Source organism: Crinia signifera, chromosome 1 (assembly GCF_055691185.1).
Source record: "Crinia signifera chromosome 1, ASM5569118v1, whole genome shotgun sequence".
In the NCBI taxonomy this organism is placed as follows: Eukaryota; Metazoa; Chordata; class Amphibia; order Anura; family Myobatrachidae; genus Crinia; species Crinia signifera.
The window spans coordinates 12,330,285-12,356,829 of record NC_139217.1 but is presented as its reverse complement, the minus strand read 5'-3'; the positions used below and the strand labels follow the sequence as shown (position 1 = coordinate 12,356,829).

The window sequence follows — 26,545 nt, the reverse complement described above, 5'->3', positions numbered from 1 at the left end:
ACAATATGACAGGTAAGTATCAGTGGGTAGTGGTGGTATGTACAATATGAGAGGTAAGTATCAGTGGGTAGTGGTGGTATGTACAATATGAGGGGTAAGTATTAGTGGGTAGTGGTGGTATGTACAATATGAGAGGTAAGTATCAGTGGGTAGTGGTGGTATATATGACAGGTAAGTATCAGTGGGTAGTGGTGGTATATACAATATGAGAGGTAAGTATAAGTGGGTAGTGGTGGTATATACAGTATGAGAGGAAAGTATCAGTGGGTAGTGGTGGTATGTACAATATGACAGGTAAGTATCGGTGGGTAGTGGTGGTATGTACAATATAAGAGGTAAGTATCGATAGTGGTGGTATATATGACAGGTAAGTATCAGTGGGTAGTGGTGGTATGTACAATATGAGAGGTAAGTATCAGTGTGTAGTGATGGTATGCACAGTATGAGAGGTAAGTATCAGTGGGTAGTGGTGGTATATATGAGAGGTAAGTATCAGTGGGTAGTGGTGGTATATACAGTATGAGAGGTAAGTATCAGTGGGTAGTGGTGGTATATACAGTATGAGAGGTAAGTATCAGTGGGTAGTGGTGGTATGTACAATATGAGAGGTAAGTATCAGTGGGTAGTGGTGGTATGTACAATATGAGAGGTAAGTATCAGTGGGTAATGGTGTTATATACAGTATGAGAGGTAAGTATCAGTCGGTAGTGGTGGTATATATGACAGGTAAGTATCAGTGGGTAGTGGTGGTATGTACAGTATGAGAGGTAGGTATCAGTGGGTAGTGGTGGTATGTACAATATGAGAGGTAAGTATCAGTGGGTAGTGGTGGTATATATGAGAGGTAAGTATCAGTGGGTAGTGGTGGTATACACAGTATGAGAGGTAAGTATCAGTGGGTAGTGGTGGTATGTACAGTATGAGAGGTAAGTATCAGTGGATAGTGGTGGTATGTACAATATGAGAGGTAAGTATCAGTGGGTAGTGGTGGTATATATGAGAGGTAAGTATCAGTGGGTAGTGGTGGAATACACAGTATGAGAGGTAAGTATCAGTGGGTAGTGGTGGTATGTACAATATGAGAGGTAAGTATCAGTGGGTAGTGATGGTATGTACAGTATGAGAGGTAAGTATCAGTGGGTAGTGGTGGTATATATGAGAGGTAAGTATCAGTGGGTAGTGGTGGTATATACAGTATGAGAGGTAAGTATCGGTGGGTAGTGGTGGTATGTACAATATGAGAGGTAAGTATCAGTGGGTAGTGGTGGTATGTACAATATGAGAGGTAAGTATCGGTGGGTAGTGGTGGTATGTACAATATGAGAGGTAAGTATCAGTAGTGGTGGTATGTACAATATGAGAGGTAAGTATCAGTGGGTAGTGGTGGTATATACAGTATGAGAGGTAAGTATCATTCGGTAGTGGTGGTATATATGACAGGTAAGTATCAGTGGGTAGTGGTGGTATGTACATTATGAGAGGTAAGTATCTGTGGGTAGTGGTGGTATGAGAGGTAAGTATCAGTGGGTAGTGGTGGTATATATGAGAGGTAAGTATCAGTGGGTAGTGGTGGTATATACAGTATGAGAGGTAAGTATCAGTGGGTAGTGGTGGTATGTACAATATGAGAGGTAAGTATCAGTGGTTAGTGGTGGTATATATAAGAGGTAAGTATCAGTGGGTAGTGGTGGTATATATGAGAGGTAAGTATCAGTGGGTAGTGGTGGTATGTACAATATGAGAGGTAAGTATCGGTAGTGGTGGTATATATGACAGGTAAGTATCAGTGGGTAGTGGTGGTATGTACAATATGAGAGGTAAGTATCAGTGGGTAGTGGTGGTATATACAGTATGAGAGGAAAGTATCAGTGGGTAGTGGTGGTATGTACAGTATGTGTGGTAAGTATCGGTTGTAATGGTATATATTAGCGGTACGTATCAGTGGGCTGGCAGTCGGCAGGTATGTACAGTAAGTTGCAGTATTGCCCCTGGCCAGTGTCCAGGATGAGGGTGAGCAATGTACTGGAAGCCCGGGGTAGGTGCACATATACAGAGTGATACGTTATATCCGTGGTGACAGATGCCTCCCTTTGGGGTAGATGTATGACGCAATGTACTGGAAGCCCGGGGTAGGTGCACATATACAGAGTGACACGGTATATCAGGGGTGACAGATGCCTCCCTTTGGGGTAGATGTATGAAGCAATGTACTGGATGCCCGGGGTAGGTGCACATATACAGAGTGATACGGTATATCTGGGGTAACAGATGCCTCCCTCTGGGGCAGATGTATGAAGCAATGTACTGGAAGCCCGGGGTAGGTGCACATAAACAGAGTGACACGGTATATCAGGGGTGACAGATGCCTCCCACTGGGGTAGATCTATGAAGCAATGTACTGGAAGCCCGGGGTAGGTGCACATATACAGAGTGATACGGTATATCAGGGGTGACAGATGCCTCCCACTGGGGTAGATCTATGAAGCAATGTACTGGAAGCCCGGGGTAGGTGCACATATACAGAGTTATACGGTAAATCCGGGGTGACAGATGCCTCCCTCTGGGGCAGATGTATGAAGCAATGTACTGGAAGCCCGGGGTAGGTGCACATATACAGAGTGATACGGTATATCCGGGGTGACAGATGCCTCCCACTGGGGTAGATGTATGATGCAATGTACTGGAAGCCCGGGGTAGGTGCACATATACAGAGTGATACATTATATCCGGGGTGACAGATGCCTCCCTCTGGGGTAGATGTATGACGCCATGTACTGGAAGCCCGGGGTAGGTGCACATATACAGAGTGATACGGTATATCCGGGGTGACAGATGCCTCCCTCTGGGGTAGATGTATGAAGCAATGTACCGGAAGCCTGGGGTAGGTGCACATATACAGAGTGATACATTATAATCGGGGTGACAGATGCCTCCCTCTGGGGTAGATGTATGAAGCAATGTACTGGAAGCCCGGGGTAGGTGCACATATACAGAGTGATACGTTATATCCGGGGTGACAGATGCCTCCCTCTGGGTTAGATGTATGACACCATGTACTGGAAGCCCGGGGTAGGTGCACATATACAGAGTGATACGTTATATCCGTGGTGACAGATGCCTCCCTCTGGGGCAGATGTATGACGCAATGTACTGGATGCCCGGGGTAGGTGCACATATACAGAGTGATACGGTATATCCGGGGTGACAGATGCCTCCCTCTGGGTTAGATGTATGACGCCATGTACTGGAAGCCCGGGATAGGTGCACATATACAGAGTGATACGTTATATCCGTGGTGACAGATGCCTCCCACTGGGGTAGATGTATGAAGCAATGTACTGGAAGCCCGGGGTAGGTGCACATATACAGAGTGATACGGTATATCCGGGGTTACAGATGCCTCCCTCTGGGGTAGATGTATGAAGCAATGTACTGGAAGCCCGGGGTAGGTGCACATATACAGAGTGATACATTATATCCGGGGTGACAGATGCCTCCCTCTGGGGTAGATGTATGACGCCATGTACTGGAAGCCCGGGGTAGGTGCACATATACAGAGTGATACGGTATATCCGGGGTGACAGATGCCTCCCTCTGGGGTAGATGTAAGACGCCATGTACTGGAAGCCCGGGGTAGGTGCACATATACAGAGTGATACGGTATATCCGGGGTGACAGATGCCTCCCTCTGGGGTAGATGTATGACGCAATGTACTGGAAGCCCGGGGTAGGTGCACATATACAGAGTGATACGTTATATCCGGGGTGACAGATGCCTCCCTCTGGGGTAGATGTATGACGCCATGTACTGGAAGCCCGGGGTAGGTGCAGATATACAGAGTGATACGTTACATCCGGGGTGACAGATGCCTCCCTCTGGGGTAGATGTATGACGCCATGTACTGGAAGCCCGGGGTAGGTGCACATATACAGAGTGATACGTTATATCCGGGGAGGCAGGTGCCTCCCTCTGGGGTAGATGTATGACGCCATGTACTGGATGCCCGGGGTAGGTGCACATATACAGAGTGATACGTTATATCCGGGGTGACAGATGCCTCCCTCTGGGGTAGATGTATGACGCCATGTACTGGATGCCCTGGGTAGGTGCACATATACAGAGTGATACGTTATATCCGGGGTGACAGATGCCTCCCTCTGGGGCAGATGTATGACACAATGTACTGGAAGCCTGGGGTAGGTGCACATATACAGAGTGATACGGTATATCCGGGGTGACAGATGCCTCCCTCTGGGGTAGATGTATGACGCAATGTACTGGAAGCCTGGGGTAGGTGCACATATACAGAGTGATATGGTATATCCGGGGTGACAGATGCCTCCCTCTGGGGTAGATGTATGACGCCATGTACTGGAAGCCCGGGGTAGGTGCACATATACAGAGTGTTACGGTATATTCGGGGGTGACAGATGCCTCCCTCTGGGGTAGATGTATGACGCAATGTACTGGAAGCCTGGGGTAGGTGCACATATACAGAGTGATATGGTATATCCGGGGTGACAGATGCCTCCCTCTGGGGTAGATGTATGACGCCATGTACTGGAAGCCCGGGGTAGGTGCACATATACAGAGTGATACGGTATATCCGGGGTGACAGATGCCTCCCTCTGGGCAGATGTATGACACAATGTACTGGAAGCCCGGGGTAGGTGCACATATACAGAGTGATACGTTATATCCGTGGTGACAGATGCCTCCCTCTGGGGTAGATGTATGACGCAATGTACTGGAAGCCCGGGGTAGGTGCACATATACAGAGTGATACGGTATACCTGGGGTAACAGATGCCTCCCTCTGGGGTAGATGTATGACGCAATGTACTGGAAGCCTGGGGTAGGTGCACATATACAGAGTGATACGGTATATCCGGGGTGACAGATGCCTCCCTCTGGGGTAGATGTATGACGCCATGTACTGGAGGCCCAGTGTAGGTGCACATATACAGAGTGATACGGTATATTCAGGGGTGACAGATGCCTCCCTCTGGGGTAGATGTATAGCGCCATGTACTGGATGCCCTGGGTAGGTGCACATATACAGAGTGATACGTTATATCCGGGGTGACAGATGCCTCCCTCTGGGGTAGATGTATGACGCCATGTACTGGATGCCCTGGGTAGGTGCACATATACAGAGTGATACGTTATATCCGGGGTGACAGATGCCTCCCTCTGGGGCAGATGTATGACACAATGTACTGGAAGCCTGGGGTAGGTGCACATATACAGAGTGATACGGTATATCCGGGGTGACAGATGCCTCCCTCTGGGGTAGATGTATGACGCAATGTACTGGAAGCCTGGGGTAGGTGCACATATACAGAGTGATACGGTATATCCGGAGTGACAGATGCCTCCCTCTGGGGTAGATGTATGACGCCATGTACTGGAAGCCCGGGGTAGGTGCACATATACAGAGTGATACGGTATATTCAGGGGTGACAGATGCCTCCCTCTGGGGTAGATGTATAGCGCCATGTACTGGATGCCCTGGGTAGGTGCACATATATAGAGTGATACGGTATATCCGAGGTAACAGATGCCTCCCTCTGGGGTAGATGTATGACGCAATGTACTGGAAGCCCGGGGTAGGTGCACATATACAGAGTGATACGTTATATCCGGGGTGACAGATGCCTCCCTCTGGGGTAGATGTATGACGCAATGTACTGGAAGCCCGGGGTAGCTGCACATATACAGAGTGATACGGTATATCCGGGGTAACAGATGCCTCCCTCTGGGGTAGATGTATGACGCAATGTACTGGAATCCCGGGGTAGGTGCACATATACAGAGTGATACTTTATATCCGGGGTGACAGATGCCTCCCTCTGGGGTAGATGTATGAAGCAATGTACTGAAAGCCCGGGGTAGGTGCACATATACAGAGTGATACGTTATATCCGGGGTGACAGATGCCTCCCTCTGGGGCAGATGTATGACGCAATGTACTGGAAGCCCAGGGTAGGTGCACATATACAGAGTGATAAGTTATATCCGGGGAGACAGATGCCTCCCTCTGGGGCAGATGTATGACGCAATGTACTGGAAGCCCGGGGTAGGTGCACATATACAGAGTGATACGTTATATCCGGGGTGACAGATGCCTCCCTCTGGGGTAGATGTATGAAGCAATGTACTGGAAGCCCGGGGTAGGTGCACATATACAGAGTGATACGGTATATCCGGGGTGACAGATGCCTCCCTCTGGGGTAGATGTATGAAGCAATGTACTGGAAGCCCGGGGTAGGTGCACATATACAGAGTGATACGTTATTTCCGGGGTGACAGATGCCTCCCTCTGGGGTAGATGTATGAAGCAATGTACTGGAAGCCCGGGGTAGGTGCACATATACAGAGTGATGCGGTATATCCGGGGAGGCAGATGCCTCCCTCTGGGGTAGATGTATGACGCCATGTACTGGATGCCCTGGGTAGGTGCACATATACAGAGTGATACGTTATATCCGGGGTGACAGATGCCTCCCTCTGGGGCAGATGTATGACACAATGTACTGGAAGGCCGGGGTAGGTGCACATATACAGAGTGATACGGTATATCCGGGGTGACAGATGCCTCCCTCTGGGGTAGATGTATGAAGCAATGTACTGGAAGCCCGGGGTAGGTGCACAAATACAGAGTGATACGGTATATCCGGGGTGACAGATGCCTCCCTCTGGGGCACATGTATGACGCAATGTACTGGAAGCCCGGGGTAGGTGCACATATACAGAGTGATATGGTATATCGGGGGTGACAGATGCCACTCTCTGGGGTAGATGTATGACGCAATGTACTGGAAGCCCGGGGTAGGTGCACATATACAGAGTGATACGTTATATCCGGGGTGACAGATGCCTCCCTCTGGGGCAGATGTATGACACAATGTACTGGAAGCCCGGGGTAGGTGCACATATACAGAGTGATACGTTATATCCGGGGTGACAGATGCCTCCCTCTGGGGCAGATGTATGACACAACGTACCGGAAGCCCGGGGTAGGTGCACATATACAGAGTGATACGGTATATCCGGGGTGACAGATGCCTCCCTCTGGGGTAGATGTATGACGCAATGTACTGGAAGCCCGGGATAGGTGCACATATACAGAGTGATATGGTATATCCGGGGTGACAGATGCCTCCCTCTGGGGTAGATCTATGAAGCAATGTACTGGAAGCCAGGGGTAGGTGCACATATACAGAGTGATACTGTATATTCGTGGTGACAGATGCCTCCCTCTGGGGTAGATGTATGACGCAATGTACTGGATGCCCGGGGTAGGTGCACATATACAGAGTGATACGTTATATCCGGGGTGACAGATGCCTCCCTCTGGGGTAGATGTATGACGCAATGTACTGGAAGCCCGGGGTAGGTGCACATATACAGAGTGATACGGTATATCCGGGGTGACAGATGCCTCCCTCTGGGGCAGATGTATGACGCAATGTACCGGAAGCACGGGGTAGGTGCACATATACAGAGTGATACGGTATATCCGGGGTGACAGATGCCTCCCTCTGGGGTAGATGTATAAAGCAATGTACTGGAAGCCTGGGGTAGGTGCACATATACAGAGTGATACGTTATATCCGGGTGTGACAGATGCCTCCCTCTGGGGTAGATGTATGAAGCAATGTACTGGAAGCCCGGGGTAGGTGCACATATACAGAGTGATACGTTATATCCGGGGTGACAGATGCCTCCCACTGGGGTAGATGTATAGCGCCATGTACTGGATGCCCTGGGTAGGTGCACATATACAGAGTGATACGTTATATCCGGGGTGACAGATGCCTCCCTCTGGGTTAGATGTATGACGCAATGTACTGGAAGCCCGGGGTAGGTGCACATATACAGAGTGATACGTTATATTCGGGGTGACAGATGCCTCCCTCTGGGGTAGATGTATGAAGCAATGTACTTGAAGCCCGGGGTAGGTGCACATATACAGAGTGATACGGTATATCCGGGGTGACAGGTGCCTCCCTCTGGGGTAGATGTATGACGTAATGTACTGGAAGCCCGGGGTAGGTGCACATATACAGAGTGATACGTTATATCCGGGGTGACAGATGCCTCCCTCTGGGGCAGATGTATGACGCCATGTACTGGAAGCCCGGGGTAGGTGCACATATACAGAGTGATACGTTATATCTGGGAGTGACATATGCCTCCCTCTGGGGCAGATGTATGAAGCAATGTACTGGATGCCCGGGGTAGGTGCACATATACAGAGTGATACGGTATATCCGGGGTGACAGATGCCTCCCACTGGGTTAGATGTATGACGCAATGTACTGGAAGCCCGGGGTAGGTGCACATATACAGAGTGATACGGTATATCCGGGGTGACAGATGTCTCCCTCTGGGGTAGATGTATGACGCAATGTACTGGATGCCCGGGGTAGGTGCACATATACAGAGTGATACGGTATATCCGGGGTGACAGATGCCTCCCACTGGGTTAGATGTATGACGCAATGTACTGGAAGCCCGGGGTAGGTGCACATATACAGAGTGATACGTTATATCCGGGGTGACAGATGCCTCCCTCTGGGGTAGATGTATGACGCAATGTACTGGAAGCCCGGGGTAGGTGCACATATACAGAGTGATACGGTATATCCGGGGTGACAGATGCCTCCCTCTGGGGTAGATGTATGACGCAATGTACTGGAAGCCCGGGGTAGATACACATATACAGAGTGATACGTTATATCCGGGGTGACAGATGCCTCCCTCTGGGGCAGATGTATGACGCAATGTACTGGAAGCCCGGGGTAGGTGCACATATACAGAGTGATACGTTATATCCGGGGTGACAGATGCCTCCCTCTGGGGTAGATGTATGACGCAATGTACTGGAAGCCCGGGGTAGGTGCACATATACAGAGTGATACGGTATATCCGGGGTGACAGATGCCTCCCTCTGGGGTAGATGTATGACGCAATGTACTGGAAGCCCGGGGTAGGTGCACATATACAGTGATACTGTATATCCGGGGTGACAGATGCCTCCCTCTGGGGTAGATGTATGACGCAATGTACTGGAAGCCTGGGGTAGGTGCACATATACAGAGTGATACGTTATATCCGGGGGTGACAGATGCCTCCCTCTGGGGCAGATGTATGACGCAATGTACTGGAAGCCTGGGGTAGGTGCACATATACAGAGTGATACGTTATATCCGGGGGTGACAGATGCCTCCCTCTGGGGCAGATGTATGACGCAATGTACTGGAAGCCCGGGGTAGGTGCACATATACAGAGTGATACGTTATATCCGGGGTGACAGATGCCTCCCTCTGGGGTAGATGTATGACGCAATGTACTGGATGCCCGGGGTAGGTGCATATATACAGAGTGATATGGTATATCCGGGGTGACAGATGCCTCCCTCTGGGCAGATGTATGACACAATGTACTGGAAGCCCGGGGTAGGTGCACATATACAGAGTGATACGTTATATCCGGGGTGACAGATGCCTCCCTCTGGGGTAAATGTATGACGCAATGTACTGGAAGCCCGGGGTAGGTGCACATATACAGAGTGATACGTTATATCCGGGGTGACAGATGCCTCCCTCTGGGGTAGATGTATGACGCAATGTACTGGAAGCCCGGGGTAGGTGCACATATACAGTGATACGGTATATTCGGGGTGACAGATGCCTCCCTCTGGGGCAGATGTATGACGCAATGTACTGGAAGCCCGGGGTAGGTGCACATATACAGAGTGATACGGTATATCCGGGGTGACAGATGCCTCCCTCTGGGGTAGATGTATGACGCTATGCACTGGAAGCCTGGGGGAGGTGCACATATACAGAGTGATACGTTATATCCGGGGGTGACAGATGCCTCCCTCTGGGGCAGATGTATGACGCAATGTACTGGAAGCCCGGGGTAGGTGCACATATACAGAGTGATACGGTATATCCGGGGTGACAGATGCCTCCCTCTGGGCAGATGTATGACACAATGTACTGGAAGCCCGGGGTAGGTGCACATATACAGAGTGATACGGTATATCCGGGGTGACAGGTGCCTCCCTCTGGGGTAGATGTATGACGCAATGTACTGGAAGCCCGGGGTAGGTGCACATATACAGAGTGATACGGTATATCCGGGGTGACAGATGCCTCCCTCTGGGGTAGATGTATGACGCAATGTACTGGAAGCCCGGGGTAGGTGCACATATACAGTGATACTGTATATCCGGGGTGACAGATGCCTCCCTCTGGGGTAGATGTATGACGCAATGTACTGGAAGCCTGGGGTAGGTGCACATATACAGAGTGATACGTTATATCCGGGGGTGACAGATGCCTCCCTCTGGGGCAGATGTATGACGCAATGTACTGGAAGCCTGGGGTAGGTGCACATATACAGAGTGATACGTTATATCCGGGGGTGACAGATGCCTCCCTCTGGGGCAGATGTATGACGCAATGTACTGGAAGCCCGGGGTAGGTGCACATATACAGAGTGATACGTTATATCCGGGGTGACAGATGCCTCCCTCTGGGGTAGATGTATGACGCAATGTACTGGATGCCCGGGGTAGGTGCACATATACAGAGTGATACGGTATATCCGGGGTGACAGATGCCTCCCTCTGGGCAGATGTATGACACAATGTACTGGAAGCCCGGGGTAGGTGCACATATACAGAGTGATACGTTATATCCGGGGTGACAGATGCCTCCCTCTGGGGTAAATGTATGACGCAATGTACTGGAAGCCCGGGGTAGGTGCACATATACAGAGTGATACGTTATATCCGGGGTGACAGATGCCTCCCTCTGGGGTAGATGTATGACGCAATGTACTGGAAGCCCGGGGTAGGTGCACATATACAGTGATACGGTATATTCGGGGTGACAGATGCCTCCCTCTGGGGCAGATGTATGACGCAATGTACTGGAAGCCCGGGGTAGGTGCACATATACAGAGTGATACGGTATATCCGGGGTGACAGATGCCTCCCTCTGGGGTAGATGTATGACGCTATGCACTGGAAGCCTGGGGGAGGTGCACATATACAGAGTGATACGTTATATCCGGGGGTGACAGATGCCTCCCTCTGGGGCAGATGTATGACGCAATGTACTGGAAGCCCGGGGTAGGTGCACATATACAGAGTGATACGGTATATCCGGGGTGACAGATGCCTCCCTCTGGGCAGATGTATGACACAATGTACTGGAAGCCCGGGGTAGGTGCACATATACAGAGTGATACGGTATATCCGGGGTGACAGATGCCTCCCTCTGGGGTAGGTGTATGACGCAATGTACTGGAAGCCCGGGGTAGGTGCACATATACAGAGTGATACGGTATATCCGGGGTGACAGATGCCTCCCTCTGGGGTAGATGTATGACGCAATGTACTGGAAGCCCGGGGTAGGTGCACATATACAGAGTGATACGTTATATCCGTGGTGACAGATGCCTCCCACTGGGGTAGATGTATGACGCAATGTACTGGATGCCCGGGGGAGGTGCACATATACAGAGTGATACGGTATATCCGGGGTGACAGATGCCTCCCTCTGGGGTAGATGTATGACGCAATGTACTGGAAGCCCGGGGTAGGTGCACATATACAGAGTGATACGGTATATCAGGGGTGACAGATGCCTCCCTCTGGGGTAGATGTATGAAGCAATGTACTGGATGCCCGGGGTAGGTGCACATATACAGAGTGATACGGTATATCCGGGGTGACAGATGCCTCCCTCTGGGCAGATGTATGACACAATGTACTGGAAGCCCGGGGTAGGTGCACATATACAGAGTGATACGTTATATCCGGGGTGACAGATGCCTCCCTCTGGGGTAAATGTATGACGCAATGTACTGGAAGCCCGGGGTAGGTGCACATATACAGAGTGATACGTTATATCCGGGGTGACAGATGCCTCCCTCTGGGGTAGATGTATGACGCAATGTACTGGAAGCCCGGGGTAGGTGCACATATACAGTGATACGGTATATTCGGGGTGACAGATGCCTCCCTCTGGGGCAGATGTATGACGCAATGTACTGGAAGCCCGGGGTAGGTGCACATATACAGAGTGATACGGTATATCCGGGGTGACAGATGCCTCCCTCTGGGGTAGATGTATGACGCTATGCACTGGAAGCCTGGGGGAGGTGCACATATACAGAGTGATACGTTATATCCGGGGGTGACAGATGCCTCCCTCTGGGGCAGATGTATGACGCAATGTACTGGAAGCCCGGGGTAGGTGCACATATACAGAGTGATACGGTATATCCGGGGTGACAGATGCCTCCCTCTGGGCAGATGTATGACACAATGTACTGGAAGCCCGGGGTAGGTGCACATATACAGAGTGATACGGTATATCCGGGGTGACAGATGCCTCCCTCTGGGGTAGGTGTATGACGCAATGTACTGGAAGCCCGGGGTAGGTGCACATATACAGAGTGATACGGTATATCCGGGGTGACAGATGCCTCCCTCTGGGGTAGATGTATGACGCAATGTACTGGAAGCCCGGGGTAGGTGCACATATACAGAGTGATACGTTATATCCGTGGTGACAGATGCCTCCCACTGGGGTAGATGTATGACGCAATGTACTGGATGCCCGAGGGAGGTGCACATATACAGAGTGATACGGTATATCCGGGGTGACAGATGCCTCCCTCTGGGGTAGATGTATGACGCAATGTACTGGAAGCCCGGGGTAGGTGCACATATACAGAGTGATACGGTATATCAGGGGTGACAGATGCCTCCCTCTGGGGTAGATGTATGAAGCAATGTACTGGAAGCCCGGGGTAGGTGCACATATACAGAGTGATACATTATATCCGGGGTGACAGATGCCTCCCTCTGGGGTAGATGTATGACACAATGTACTGGAAGCCCGGGGTAGGTGCACATATACAGAGTGATACGTTATATCCGGGGTGACAGATGCCTCCCTCTGGGGTAGATGTATGACGCAATGTACTGGAAGCCCGGGGTAGGTGCACATATACAGAGTGATACGGTATATCCGGGGTGACAGGTGCCTCCCTCTGGGGTAGATGTATGAAGCAATGTACTGGAAGCCCGGGGTAGGTGCACATATACAGAGTGATACGGTATATCCGGGGTGACAGATGCCTCCCACTGGGTTAGATGTATGACGCAATGTACTGGAAGCCCGGGGTAGGTGCACATATACAGAGTGATACGGTATATCCGGGGTGACAGATGCCTCCCTCTGGGGTAGATGTATGACGCAATGTACTGGAAGCCCGGGGTAGGTGCACATATACAGAGTGATACGGTATATCAGGGGTGACAGATGTCTCCCTCTGGGGCAGATGTATGACGCAATGTACTGGAAGCCCGGGGTAGGTGCACATATACAGAGTGATACATTATATTCGGGGTGACAGATGCCTCCCTCTGGGGTAGATGTATGAAGCAATGTACTGGAAGCCCGGGGTAGGTGCACATATACAGAGTGATACGTTATATCCGGGGTGACAGATGCCTCCCACTGGGGTAGATGTATGACGCAATGTACTGGATGCCCTGGGTAGGTGCACATATACAGAGTGATACGGTATATCCGGGGTGATAGATGCCTCCCTCTGGGGCAGATGTATGACGCAATGTACTGGAAGCCCGGGGTAGGTGCACATATACAGATAATGTGATACGAGGATATAGAGTGATACAGATAATGTAATACGAGGATATAGAGTGATACAGATAATGTGATACGAGGATAAAGAGTGATACAGATAATGAGGTACGAGGATATAGAGTGATACAGATAATGAGGTACGAGGACATAGAGTGATACAGTTAATGAGGTACGAGGACATAGAGTGATACAGATAATGTGATACGAGGACATAGAGTGATACAGATAATGAGGTACGAGGATATAGAGTGATACAGATAATGAGGTACGAGGATATAGATTGATACAGATAATGAGGTACGAGGATATAGAGTGATACAGATAATGAGGTATGAGGATATAGAGTGATACAGATAATGAGGTACGAGGACATAGAGTGATACAGATAATGAGATACGAGGATATAGAGTGATACAGATAATGAGGTACGAGGATATAGAGTGATACAGATAATGAGGTACGAGGATATAGATTGATACAGATAATGAGGTACGAGGACATAGAGTGATACAGATAATGAGGAACGAGGACATAGAGTGATACAGACAATGAGGTACGAGGCTATAGAGTGATACAGATAATGAGGTACGAGGACACAGAGTGATACAGATAATGAGGTACGAGGCTATAGAGTGATACAGATAATGAGGTACGAGGACATAGAGTAATACAGATAATGAGGTACGAGGATATAGAGTGATACAGATAATGAGGTACAAGGACATAGAGTGATACAGATAATGAGGTACGAGGATATAGAGTGATACAGATAATAAGGTACGAGGACATAGAGTGATACAGATAATGAGGTACGAGGATATAGAGTGATACAGATAATGAGGTACGAGGATATAGAGTGATACAGATAATGAGGTACGAGGATATAGAGTGATACAGATAATGAGGTACGAGGACATAGAGTGATACAGATAATGAGGTACGAGGATATAGAGTGATACAGATAATGAGGTACGAGGATATAGAGTGATACAGATAATGAGGTACGAGGATATAGAGTGATACAGATAATGAGGTACGAGGATATAGAGTGATACAGATAATGAGGTACGAGGATATAGAGTGATACAGATAATGAGGTACGAGGATATAGAGTGATACAGATAATGAGGTACGAGGACATAGAGTGATACAGATAATGTGATACAAGGACATAGAGTGATACAGATAATGAGGTACGAGGATAAAGAGTGATACAGATAATGAGGTACGTGGACATAGAGTGATACAGATAATGAGGTACGAGCATATAGAGTGATACAGATAATGAGGTACGAGGATATAGAGTGATACAGATAATGAGGTACGAGGATATAGAGTGATACAGATAATGAGGTACATGGACATAGAGTGATACAGATAATGAGGTACGAGGATATAGAGTGATACAGATAATGTGATACGAGGATATAGAGTGATACAGATAATGAGGTACGAGGACATAGAGTGATACAGATAATGAGGTACGAGGACATAGAGTGATACAGATAATGAGGTACGAGGACATAGAGTGATACAGATAATGAGGTACGAGGACATAGAGTGATACAGATAATGAGGTACGAGGACATAGAGTGATACAGATAATGTGGTACGAGGACATAGAGTGATACAGATAATGTGATACGAGGACATAGAGTGATACAGATAGTGAGGTACGAGGCTCACCCATCGTGCTTTCTCTATCCTCCGCTGCTCGGCCTCCAGCTGCGCCTGCTGCTTCCTGGGGAGACACAAGAAGATGGGGATGTAATCTTGGGGTGCGTCGCTGCTTGCTCATAGGTTATAGAGACACCTGCACTTACATCTGGGGGGCCGAGGTCAGACCCCAATACTGTACATATGGCTGTACCATGGCGGTGCGGTGTAACACGGCTGCCTGATGTGTAATATACAGAAAGTCACATTATAGTGGGTATCACAGACTGTTATAGAGGGTGTGGTACCTGTGTATTAGATAATGTCCTATACTGTGTATAAGGTTGTGTGGTACCTGTGTATTAGATAATGTAATATACTGTGCATAAGGTTGTGTGGTACCTGTGTATTAGATAATGTCATATACTGTGTATAAGGTTGTGTGGTACCTGTGTATTAGATAATGTCATATACTGTGTATAAGGTTGTGTGGTTACTTGTGTATTAGATGGTGAAATGATCTCCTGTGTATAATATCCCAGAGCCCTGTATTTTCCTAATTCCTTTGGAGAACGATGGAAGGTTAGGGCGTAGCTTCTGGAGACAACGTCCCAAACCCATGCATCTGTCATCCACGACAGACATCTGAAAACCCCAACAGGTGGCCTCCCACCTGGGGATCCCCCAGGTGGAGGCCCGCCCCTTCATGCAGAGGATTTGGTGGCCCAGGGACACTTGCCCTTGGGTTTGGAGGACCTGGCAACCTGGGGTTGCGTCCTAGAAAAGGAATGTCCACTACCACTGCCCTGGAAGCAAAAGGACTGGAGGGTAGCACGGGGAGGTGGTGTCAGAACGGGAGGTAGGAAAGCAGCCTTGGAAGCTAAAACTGTATCTAGTTCAGACCCGAATCGGAGGGAACCCTCGAAGCGAAGCGCCTCTAAGACCCAACTGGGGTCCAAGAGAACAGCCGCAAAGATCACCGTGCCGCGACTGCTGAAGCCGCGGCAGCACGAGGCGCTGTAGCTTGAATTCTGGCAGCTTGCCAACTGCCGAGTCGCCTTACATTATCAGCCTACTTGCTTAGTTTCAGGGTGGCATCGCGTGCCGCCTTACGCTGACTTCTCCGTGGCAGGACAGCGCTGCTACTCCTAATCTCCTGTCAAGTGAGCGCCTCTCACACAGCGCTGTGGAGCGGGGATCATGAGGGCGCCGGCGGAGAGGAGCTCCATGTGTGTGATACGTAGCAGCGCCTCAGACGCTCCAGCAGCAATGCAATGACCCTCCTGCCTCTGACCTCGGAGTACCTATTGCTGAGATGTATAATATGGCAGGTGTGAATGTGTTCCTCAAACACCCCCACCATCCACGCCATCCTGAAGCGTGGCGAGCGGCGGCGGTACACGTCCTACTGACCTTTTCATACCCCCACCTTCCACGTCGGCGTGGAGTTGACTTTATATAGTGTGGCGAGCGGACGTGGATATATAGCATCCCCATATAGCATCCCCTCTCTATGGTGCATATAGCATCCCCTCTCTATGGTGCATATAGCAGCCCTTCTCTATAGTGCATGTAGCAGCCCCTCTCTATGGTGCATGTAGCAGCCCCTCTCTATGGTGCATGTAGCGGCCCCTCTCTATGGTGCATATAGCAGCCCCTCTCTATGGTGCATATAGCAGCCCCTCTCAATGGTGCATACAGCAGCCCCTCTCTATGGTTCATACAGCAGCCCCTCTCTATGGTGCATGTAGCAGCCCCTCTCTATGGTGCATGTAGCAGCCCCTCTCTATGGTGCATGTAGCGGCCCCTCTCTATGGTGCATATAGCAGCCCTTCTCAATGGTGCATATAGCAGCCCCTCTCAATGGTGCATACAGCAGCCCCTCTCTATGGTTCATACAGCAGCCCCTCTCTATGGTGCATATAGCAGCCCCTCTCTATGGTGCATATAGCAGCGCCTCTCTATGGTGCATATAGCAGACGGACCCTCTCTATGGTGCATATAGCAGACCCTCTCTATGGTGCATATAGCAGCCCCTCTCTATGGTGCATATAGCAGCCCCTCTCTATGTTGCATCATAGTTGCCGACTTTCTGGCTGCTCTCTCCGGGAGAGAGCAGCCAGCTCAGCATGGCGGGGACGGGCCCAAAGCCGGGAGGGAAAAGGGGCGGAGCCACGGCTGTGATGGGCCATTTAGGGGCGTGGCTAGAGCGATCGCGTAATTTTACCCACCGAACCCCCGACAGACCCCCTCTCCGCCGGAGAGGTAGGACAATGCGGGAGGGTTGCCGTCCTTTCCGGGGGGCCGGGAGGGGGACCCGATTTCCGGGACCCTCCCGGACATTCCGGGAGGGTAGGCAACCCTGTGGTGCATATAGCAGCCCTTCTCTATGGTGCATGTAGCAGCCCCTCTCTATGGTGCATATAGCGGCCCCTCTCTATGGTGCATATAGCAGCCCCTCTCTATGGTGCATATAGCAGCCCCTCTCTATGGTGCATATAGCAGCCCCTCTCTATGGTGCATATAGCAGCCCTTCTCTATGGTGCATATAGCAGCCCCTCTCTATGGTGCATATAGCAGCCCCTCTCTATGGTGCATATAGCAGCCCCTCTCTATGGTGCATATAGCAGCCCCTCTCTATGGTCAGGGCCGGATTAACAATGGGCCTGATGGAGCTACACTCTGACCTCCACCCGTTTTCAACGGCTGCCAGTTCCCCCTCCGGCATCACAGAAGCTCGAGGTTGATCTCAGTCGAACTGAAATCGCTGGGCCTTCAATCTGATACCTGGTCCATATGGGTTCATTGGTTCTAGAGATATTGCGGGTAAACCAATTTTTATTCATTTCTGAAATGTAATTTCATGGCTGTTCATGTTGTTTGAGGACAGATTTCTCTGGAACCACACGGCCCAGTTTCACGGGACCAAAATAATTTGAAGCCTACACGTAAATGGGTCAGTTGGTTCCGAAGATATAGCTGGTTGTTTAAAGGGGGGCGGGGGTGGTTTTCTCTCTCCCTCACACCAGAAAATGCAGGGACTAGGACCTGCATGATCCTGGGACCATATTCCCAGGTAAATCCCTGCATTTTCTGGTGTAAAAGGGGTATTATTTCAAATAGCAGTGCTCTGAATACAGCCGGGCAGCCCCCTGCTCTCTGCCTGGCTGTCAATGGCTGTCATTGCGGCGGCTGTCCCCCAGTTGCTGTCCCCACGAGCATGTATTCCCCCTTGGCAATGAGCATGTAATCCCACATGGCAACGAGCATGGAACCCCTGGCAATGAACATGGAAACCCTGGCAATGAACATGTAGGTAAGCAACACTTATGTAGCATAAATTGTAATAGGCATTATGGTGTTTGGCATAATACGTAATGGAGAGTATGGTGTGAGGCTTAACATGTAATGGGCATTATGGTGTCAATTTTTAATGCGCGCCAATGCCCCTATTTATGAAGCATATTGTGCATTATTGCTCAACCTGTTTGGTATAGTGCAGGCATGTCCAAACGATGGCCCTCCAGCTGTTGTGAAACTACAAGTCCCATCATGCATTGCCACAGTTTTGCTATTAGAGAATGCTAAAACTATGTCAAGGCATGCTGGGATGTGTAGTTTCACAACAGCTGGAGGGCCACTGTTTGGATATGCCTGGTATAGTGTGAATTTTGGCTCATTCCATGTGGCATAATGTGTAAGAGGCAAGTACAGTATAAAGGGGGTACTATTGTGTTGCGTGATTTGTATAAGGGGTTTATGGTGTGGTAAACTTAGGTGACCACATAAAAGGTGCTGAAATGTTGTCTACCAAGTTTCGGTTTTCAGTATATTTTTTATGACTGGAATGCCGCCTCACCCCGCAAGTATCTTAGGACATCGGCGTCCTGCGGGTGCACCTTTGGAGTGCACCCTCCAATATATCTCCCTGCATTTTTCCTATGTCAGCCCCCTGCCTTTTCCAGGCATATATAATTGGTTGAAAGCATTTACACAAATACAGACACACCCATGAGCAGACCACCCAACCAGAACACTGGTCACGCCCCCACATTATTAGGTGCTGGCCACAACCCCTATTATTGCACATAATAGGCCCTTGATCATTCAGCTCCAGGCCCATTTAGACCTTAATCTGGCTCTGTCTATGGTGCATGTAGCAGCCCCTCTCTATGGTGCATATAGCGGCCTCTCTCTATGGTGCACATAGCAGCCCCTCTCTATGGTGCATGTTGGCTCCTGCCAGCACCCAAAAAACTGAGTTGCCATGCCTGGAGGCGGGGTAGAGGAGGGGAGGAGCCTAGTCCACCTGGGGGCAGAACAAGTTTAACATATACCCAGTGTTAGCCTGTGGCCCCTGTGTATTAGGTGGTGTAATAGACAGTATAACAGCGTCACACCTCTGCTCGTGCACCATGCGCTCCTTCTCCTGTATCCTGCGCTCTCGCTCCTCCTCCTCCTCTCGCTCTCTCTGTATCCTCTCCCTCTCTAGCTCGATCTGCTCCTCTTGGATCCGCAGCCGCTCCGTTTCCTTCCGCCTCTCCTCCTCTCTCTGCAGGACAGTCAGTCAGGAAAACACAGGTTACTGATATGTTACTGTCCCAGAGTTAGGGAACGTATTACTGATACACGCCAAATGTTTATGGGTGACGTATGGTTCCGATGCCTAAACCGGGCACATTACACTTACACACACATGCACATATATAGTGTTCATAATATTGAATTCTCTCAGCCAATCAGCGGCCTCCCATCTTATTGGCTGAGAGAATTCTCTCAGCCAATCAACATCCAGCCAGTCATTTCAAAATATTCAGCAGCCGCAACCGCCGAATGGGGGGAGGGAGGGCTCAAGTCGGGTGGTTGGACGGAAAGAAGATCTGTTCACCGGCTCAGGTACGATGCGCAAGGAACCTCGCATCGGACCTGAGGGGACATCAAACAGCCCGATCTGCAGCTCAGTGTATGGGCCCCTTAAGGCCCCTTAAGGCTGCCTGGGAGAGGAAGTGGAGCTGGCCACATTCATTTAAATGTAAAGTGCCCATGCTCCCTGTAGTCGCCCTTCTATTCCCCCCACTGTAACTCCAGTAACACCTAGTGAATGAAGGAGAAATGTGCACCTGCCGGGTGACCTGGATCATGTGACCTGCAGGGTGGTTTGGAAACTGTGACAGTTATGTGCAGCCACCCACTAAGCAGAGATACTATGGGGTACACTTCAGGGTTGCCTACCTTTGTAGACTTAAACCCCACCCCCATGATGGCAAATGGCCTAATTTGCCAATCTCCGTGGAGGGGGCGGGGCTAAAATGACGTGTGATGACACTTTAGCCCCGCCCCCTCATCCGAGATCAGCAGATAGGGTTATTTTAATGCCGCAGTCAGGCAGAGGAAGCCGTGATCAGGGGGCAGAGCGGGGGTCCCCCAGATTCCGGGAGAGTTGCCCACCTTTCCGGGGGGGGGGGGGGGGGGGCGGGAGGGGGACCCGATTTTTGGGACCCTCCGGGGCATTCCGGGAGGGTAGGCAACCCTGGTATACTTCCCAATTTGCTGCCCCCTTCTCAGACAGGGAGTTAAGCGGCATGGTCAAATGGGGAGATGGGCTTTTGGAGATGGTGGGGGCTCCGCAATTGCTTCATTGTGGCTCGACAATTACATCATTCAGTACACATCAATGGGTGTGTGTACCTCTCTAAGGGGCCGGGAGGGCCGCATGACTCGTGGGAGCTTCCCGGGAGGGTGGACAAGTATGCTAAGGGGGTGCAACAGGAAAATGTTCTGCCCAGCAAAGGTTTGCCTAGCGGAAGCCAGTATATCTTATTATAGTGTATACTACGTTATAATGTTGTGTATGACGCTATGTGTATGTATAATATGGGCCCGATTCACATGCCCTCCCTGATAACACCTGGGCACGCCTGCGTATTCCGTGACACTCCTACACCTCTGCAGCACAGACAGGCTGCTCGGGGGCGGAGCTGACATCACACGCCCTCCCTGATAACACCTGGACATGCCTGCGTATTCCCTGACACTCCCACACCTCTGTGGCACAGACAGGCTGCTCGGGGGCGGAGCTGACATCACACGCCCTCCCTGATAACACCTGGGCACGCCTGTATATTCCCTGACACTCCCACACCTCTGCAGCACAGACAGGCTGCTCGGGGGCGGAGCTGACATCACACGCCCTCCCTGATAACACCTGGGAATGTTCACGTATTCCCTGATACTCCCACACCTCTGCAGCACAGACAGGCTGCTCGGGGGCGGAGCTGACATCACATGCCCTCCCTGATAACACCTGGGCACGCCTGTATATTCCCTGACACTCCCACACCTCTGCAGCACAGACAGGCTGCTCGGGGGTGGAGCTGACATCACACGCCCTCCCTGATAACACCTGGGAATGCCCACATATTCCCTGACACTCCCACACCTCTGTGGCACAGACAGGCTGCTCGGGGGTGGAGCTGACATCACACGCCCTCCCTGATAACACCTGGGCATGCCTGCGTATTCCCTGACACTCCCACACCTCTGCGGCACAGACAGGCTGCTCGGGGGCGGAGCTGACATCACACGCCCTCCCTGATAACACCTGGGAATGCCCACGTATTCCCTGACACTCACAGATAACGGCCTGTTACCTCCCACAAAAGCCGACTCCCTGTCAGTCAGATTGCCCGGGATTGCGATGACATATTTTTGTACTACGATCTGTACACATGTGCAGTCAATCGATATTCTAATGGATTGCAAATTCACACAACAGCGATCAATGCTGAATCAGGCACAATTATTATTAATATTGGGGCATCGGCACAATTCACATATTTTGGGCTATAGCACCACAATGGATTTGAAATGAACCAAACAATATGAGCTTGAACTGCAGACTTCCAGCTTTAATTTGAGGGTATTTACATCTGAATCAGGTGACCGGTGTAGGAATTACAATGGTTTCTATATGCGCCTCCCACTTTTTAAGGGTCCAAAAGTAATGGGACAATGGACTCAGAAGCTATTTCCTGGGCAGGAGCGGGCTGTTCCCTCGTTATGTCATCATTCATTCAGCAGGTACTTAGGGCGAGATGTACTAAAGGGAAAATGCGGTAAAACCCCCGTTTTACCGCATTTTCCTATGTACTAAAACCCGTTCGCCACGTCACCGCAGGGCAGGGTATCGCCACCTTTGGGTGGCGATACCCTATAGAAGCCTATGGGCTTCTTTTCGCCACCCGCCGCGTCGCCGCAACCCCGCCGCCTCGCCGACCCCCCCTCTCCCCCCTCCCTTGGGCTTACCTTCTTGCAGGTCCTCCTGGACCCCGGAAGGTAAGCCCTTCCTCCCCCTAGCAACGCAGCCGGACGTCCTTCCGGCTGCAGGGGGAGGAGGAAGCGCCGGGGACAGCTTGCTTAGCTGTCCCCGGCGTGAAAGCAACAAAAGCCGGCTGGGAGGTGACGGAGCCCCCCCGCAGACCACAGTACAGGTATCGCGGGGGGGCTCCGTCACCGCATCGCGATGCCAGCCGCATATGTTAGTACATATGCGGCGGCATCGCGGCGGGGGGGGGCGCGAAGGGCGGCGATGTATTTTAATACATCCCGCCCAAGGTCTGGAGTTGGTTCCAGGTGTGACATTTGCGTTCTGTTGCTGTCGTCTCTCAATACGAGATCCACAGAGCTGTCAGTATCAGTGCAGCCATCATTAGGCTGAAAAACCAAAACAAACCCATCAGAGAGATGACAAAAACATTAGGTGGGGCCAAATCAACAGGTCGGAACATTCTTTAAAAGAAAGAAATGCACCGGAGAGCTCAGCAACACCAAAAGACCCAGAGGACCAAGGAAAACAACTGTGGTGGATGATGATTGGCCAGATCAGGAGCACTCTGCAGGAGGTAGGTGTATATGTGTCAAAGTCAACAATCAAGAGAAGACTTCACAAGAGGGAACATAGAGGGGTCACCACCACAACAGGAAGGCCGGATTACTGTTTGCCAAACAACATCTAAAAAAGCCTTTACAGTTCTGGAACAACATCCTATGGACAGATGAGACAAAGATCAACTTGTACCAGAGTGATGGGAAGAGAAGAGTATGGAGATGGAAGGGACTGCTCATGATCCAACACGTACCACCTCATCAGTGTAGCCTGGTGGTGTTACCTGCTTATATTCAGTCACATGCTTCAGAACTCATTGGACAGCGCCTCACAGCGCAGATGGACAGCGCCTCACAGCGCAGATGGACAGAGCCTCACAGCGCAGATGGACAGCGCCTCACAGCGCAGATGGACAGAGCCTCACAGCGCAGATGGACAATTACCTGAAGCATACTACAAAGGCAACCAAACAGTTTTATAAGGCATAAGTGGAATATTATACAATGGCCGAGTCAGTCACCTGACCTGAATCCCATCGAGCATTTCACTTGATGAAGACAAAACTGAAGGGAAAATGCCCCAATAACAAGCAGGGACTGAAGACATTTGCAGTGGGGATTCGGTCATTGGGTCTACATCAAGTTGGTTGACAAGCGTTGGGTCGACACTTTTAAGTCGACATGGGGATAGGTCGACATGGGGATAGGTCGACATGGGGATAGGTCGACAGTCAATAGGTCGACATGGGGTTTTTCACTGTTTTTTGAGCCGACATGTGCCAACAGGCGGTACTTCATGACCTACCATCCACTAGGGCGAGGTGTGAGAATAATATAGTGTGCCGAGCGCAGCGAGGCACCGTGACCGACGCATAGCAAGCGCAGCGACCGTTGCGAGGGGATGCAGTGCACTGGAAACTGTCCATGTCGACTGTGTCAACATACGGGTCAAAAAAACTGTGAAAAACTCCATGTTGACCTTTTGACTGTCGACCTAGACCCTGTCTACCTATTGCATGTGTCGACATATTGACCTGTCGACCTAGAACCATGTCGACCTTGACCTTTGTCGACCTAGAACCATGTCGACTTTTCCCCATGTTGACCTAATGGTGCCGACCTAAGTGTTGTCGACCAACATGCTGTAGACCAAACAATCCCAACCCTGCGGTAGAGGCCTGGCAGAGCATCATCAGGGATGAGACCCAGCGTCCGGTGATGTCTGTGTTCCGGACTTCAGGCTGTAACTGACTACAAAGGATTTGTAACAAAGTAGTAACACGTGACAGTGTGATTCAGGATTGTTTCGTTTGCCCCATTACTTTTGGACCCTTAGAAAGTGGGAGGTGCATATAGAACCCGCCGTAATTCCTACACCGGTCACCTGATTCGGATGTAAATACCCTCAAATTAATGCTGGAAGTCTGCAGATAAAGCTCATATTGCTGGTTTCACTTCAAATCCATTGTGGTGGTGTATAGAGCCCAAAATATGGGTATTGTGTCAATGTCCCCATATTTATGGACCTGACTTTGTTATATATTAGATATGCCCACGTGGGTGGTAAAGTATGAATAAGACAGGTTTTTTTTTTTTACAAAAAAAATCACGAAAAACTCATGTTGACCTTAAACTATATGTCCACCTTTTCCATGTAGATTACTTGACCATGTTGACCTTTTGACTGTCGACCTTGTGATTGCCTACATAGACCCAGTAGATGTATGGCCTGGATACCATATATTATGTATGACGTTATCATACAGGTCCGAATTCGTCCCTATGGTGCGGAGTCTGCGTATGTGCAATCCCCCCACACGCATGCCCTTAGCGAGTATCACACTCGCCGAATCGTTCACACCGGCCGGCGGCAGCAGCAGGGGAACGCAGGCGGGTCGATGCCTGCTGGGGCACATGACGTTGTATACGCAGCCTAGAGAACAGGTCCTGAATCAGGCCCCAGGTACCTTGGCAGAGATGTAATTGTATATAAAAGCACAGCGTCTCCTCACCTCCGATCTCTGCCAGAAGGCGTCTCTCCTGCTGAACTTCATCTCTATGGCCGGGTTCGTCTTCATATAATTTGTACCCTGGGAAGGGGATAGATATAATTACAGATACAGTATTGTGCTGTCACAGAGGGATCACTACTATGAGAGGATCCAGTCATTGCTCCACGTTCCAAGCTCGTACATACATTTCCAAACTGAGGTACAATGACACACAATCACACATCCTGCCTCTAGTAGTATCACACGTCCTGCCTGTAGTAGTATCATACGTCCTGCCTCTAGTAGTATCACACGTCCTGCCTGTAGTAGTATCATACACCCTGCCTCTAGTAGTATCACACGCCCTGCCTGTCATAGTATCACACCTCCTGCCTGTCATACTATCACACGTCCTGCCTGTCATAGTATCACACCTCCTGCCTGTCACAGTATAACACCTCCTGCCTGTCACAGTATCACACTTCCTGCCTGTCACAGTATCACACTTCCTGCCTCTCATAGTATCACACCTCTAGCCTGTCACAGTATCACACTTCCTGCCTGTCATACTATCACACACCCTGCCTGTCATAGTATCACACCTCCTGCCTGTCATATGATCACACGTCCTGCCTGTCATAGTATCACACCTCCTGCCTCTAGTAGTATCACACGTCCTGCCTCTAGTAGTATAACACCTCCTGCCTGTCATAGTATCACATGTCCTGTCTGTCGTAGTATCAAACGTCCTGCATGTAGTAGTATCACACGTCCTGCCTCTCATAGTATCACATGTCCTGCATGTAGTAGTATCACACATCCTGCCTCTCATAGTATCACATGTCCTGCCTCTCATAGTATCACACCTCCTGCCTGTAGTAGTATCACACCTCCTGCTGGTCATAGTATCACACCTCCTGCCTGTCATAGTATCACACCTCCTGCTTGTCGTAGTATCACATGTCCTGCCTATAGTAGTATCACACATCCTGCCTGTCATAGTATCACACGTCCTGCATGTAGTAGTATCACACCTCCAGCCTGTCATAGTATCACACGTCCTGCCTGTCATAGTACACACGCCATTGGTGGGATCAGGTGTCACTGTAGAAATATTTAGATTCAAACCTTGTACCACGAGGATTGAGAGTTCTAAAAACTTCCACATTCAAAGATGACAAAAAATTTACTGAAGAATGGGACAATATATTGGACAATTGTTCCAAGAACTTAATGAGGTTACTCATTAGGTTCAGAGAGACGGAAGTTCAAGAAATTCAAAAGGAGATAGAGTTAGTACAAGAATTATTG

At 50.1% G+C, this 26,545-nt stretch overlaps 1 protein-coding gene across 1 annotated transcript in view; it reads right to left on the bottom strand.

The window, feature by feature from the left end:
- Positions 1-26,545, bottom strand: part of LOC146063569 (uncharacterized) — a 121,681-nt gene that overhangs the window by 11,327 nt on the left and 83,809 nt on the right. Inside the window, exons 6-8 of the mRNA XM_083176098.1 lie at positions 25,256-25,333; positions 19,760-19,911; positions 15,390-15,444 (exon numbers count right to left, since the gene is read on the bottom strand). Of these exons, the coding sequence (XP_083032224.1) occupies positions 15,390-15,444; positions 19,760-19,911; positions 25,256-25,333 (285 nt within the window). The remainder of the gene's footprint in view (positions 1-15,389; positions 15,445-19,759; positions 19,912-25,255; positions 25,334-26,545) is intronic.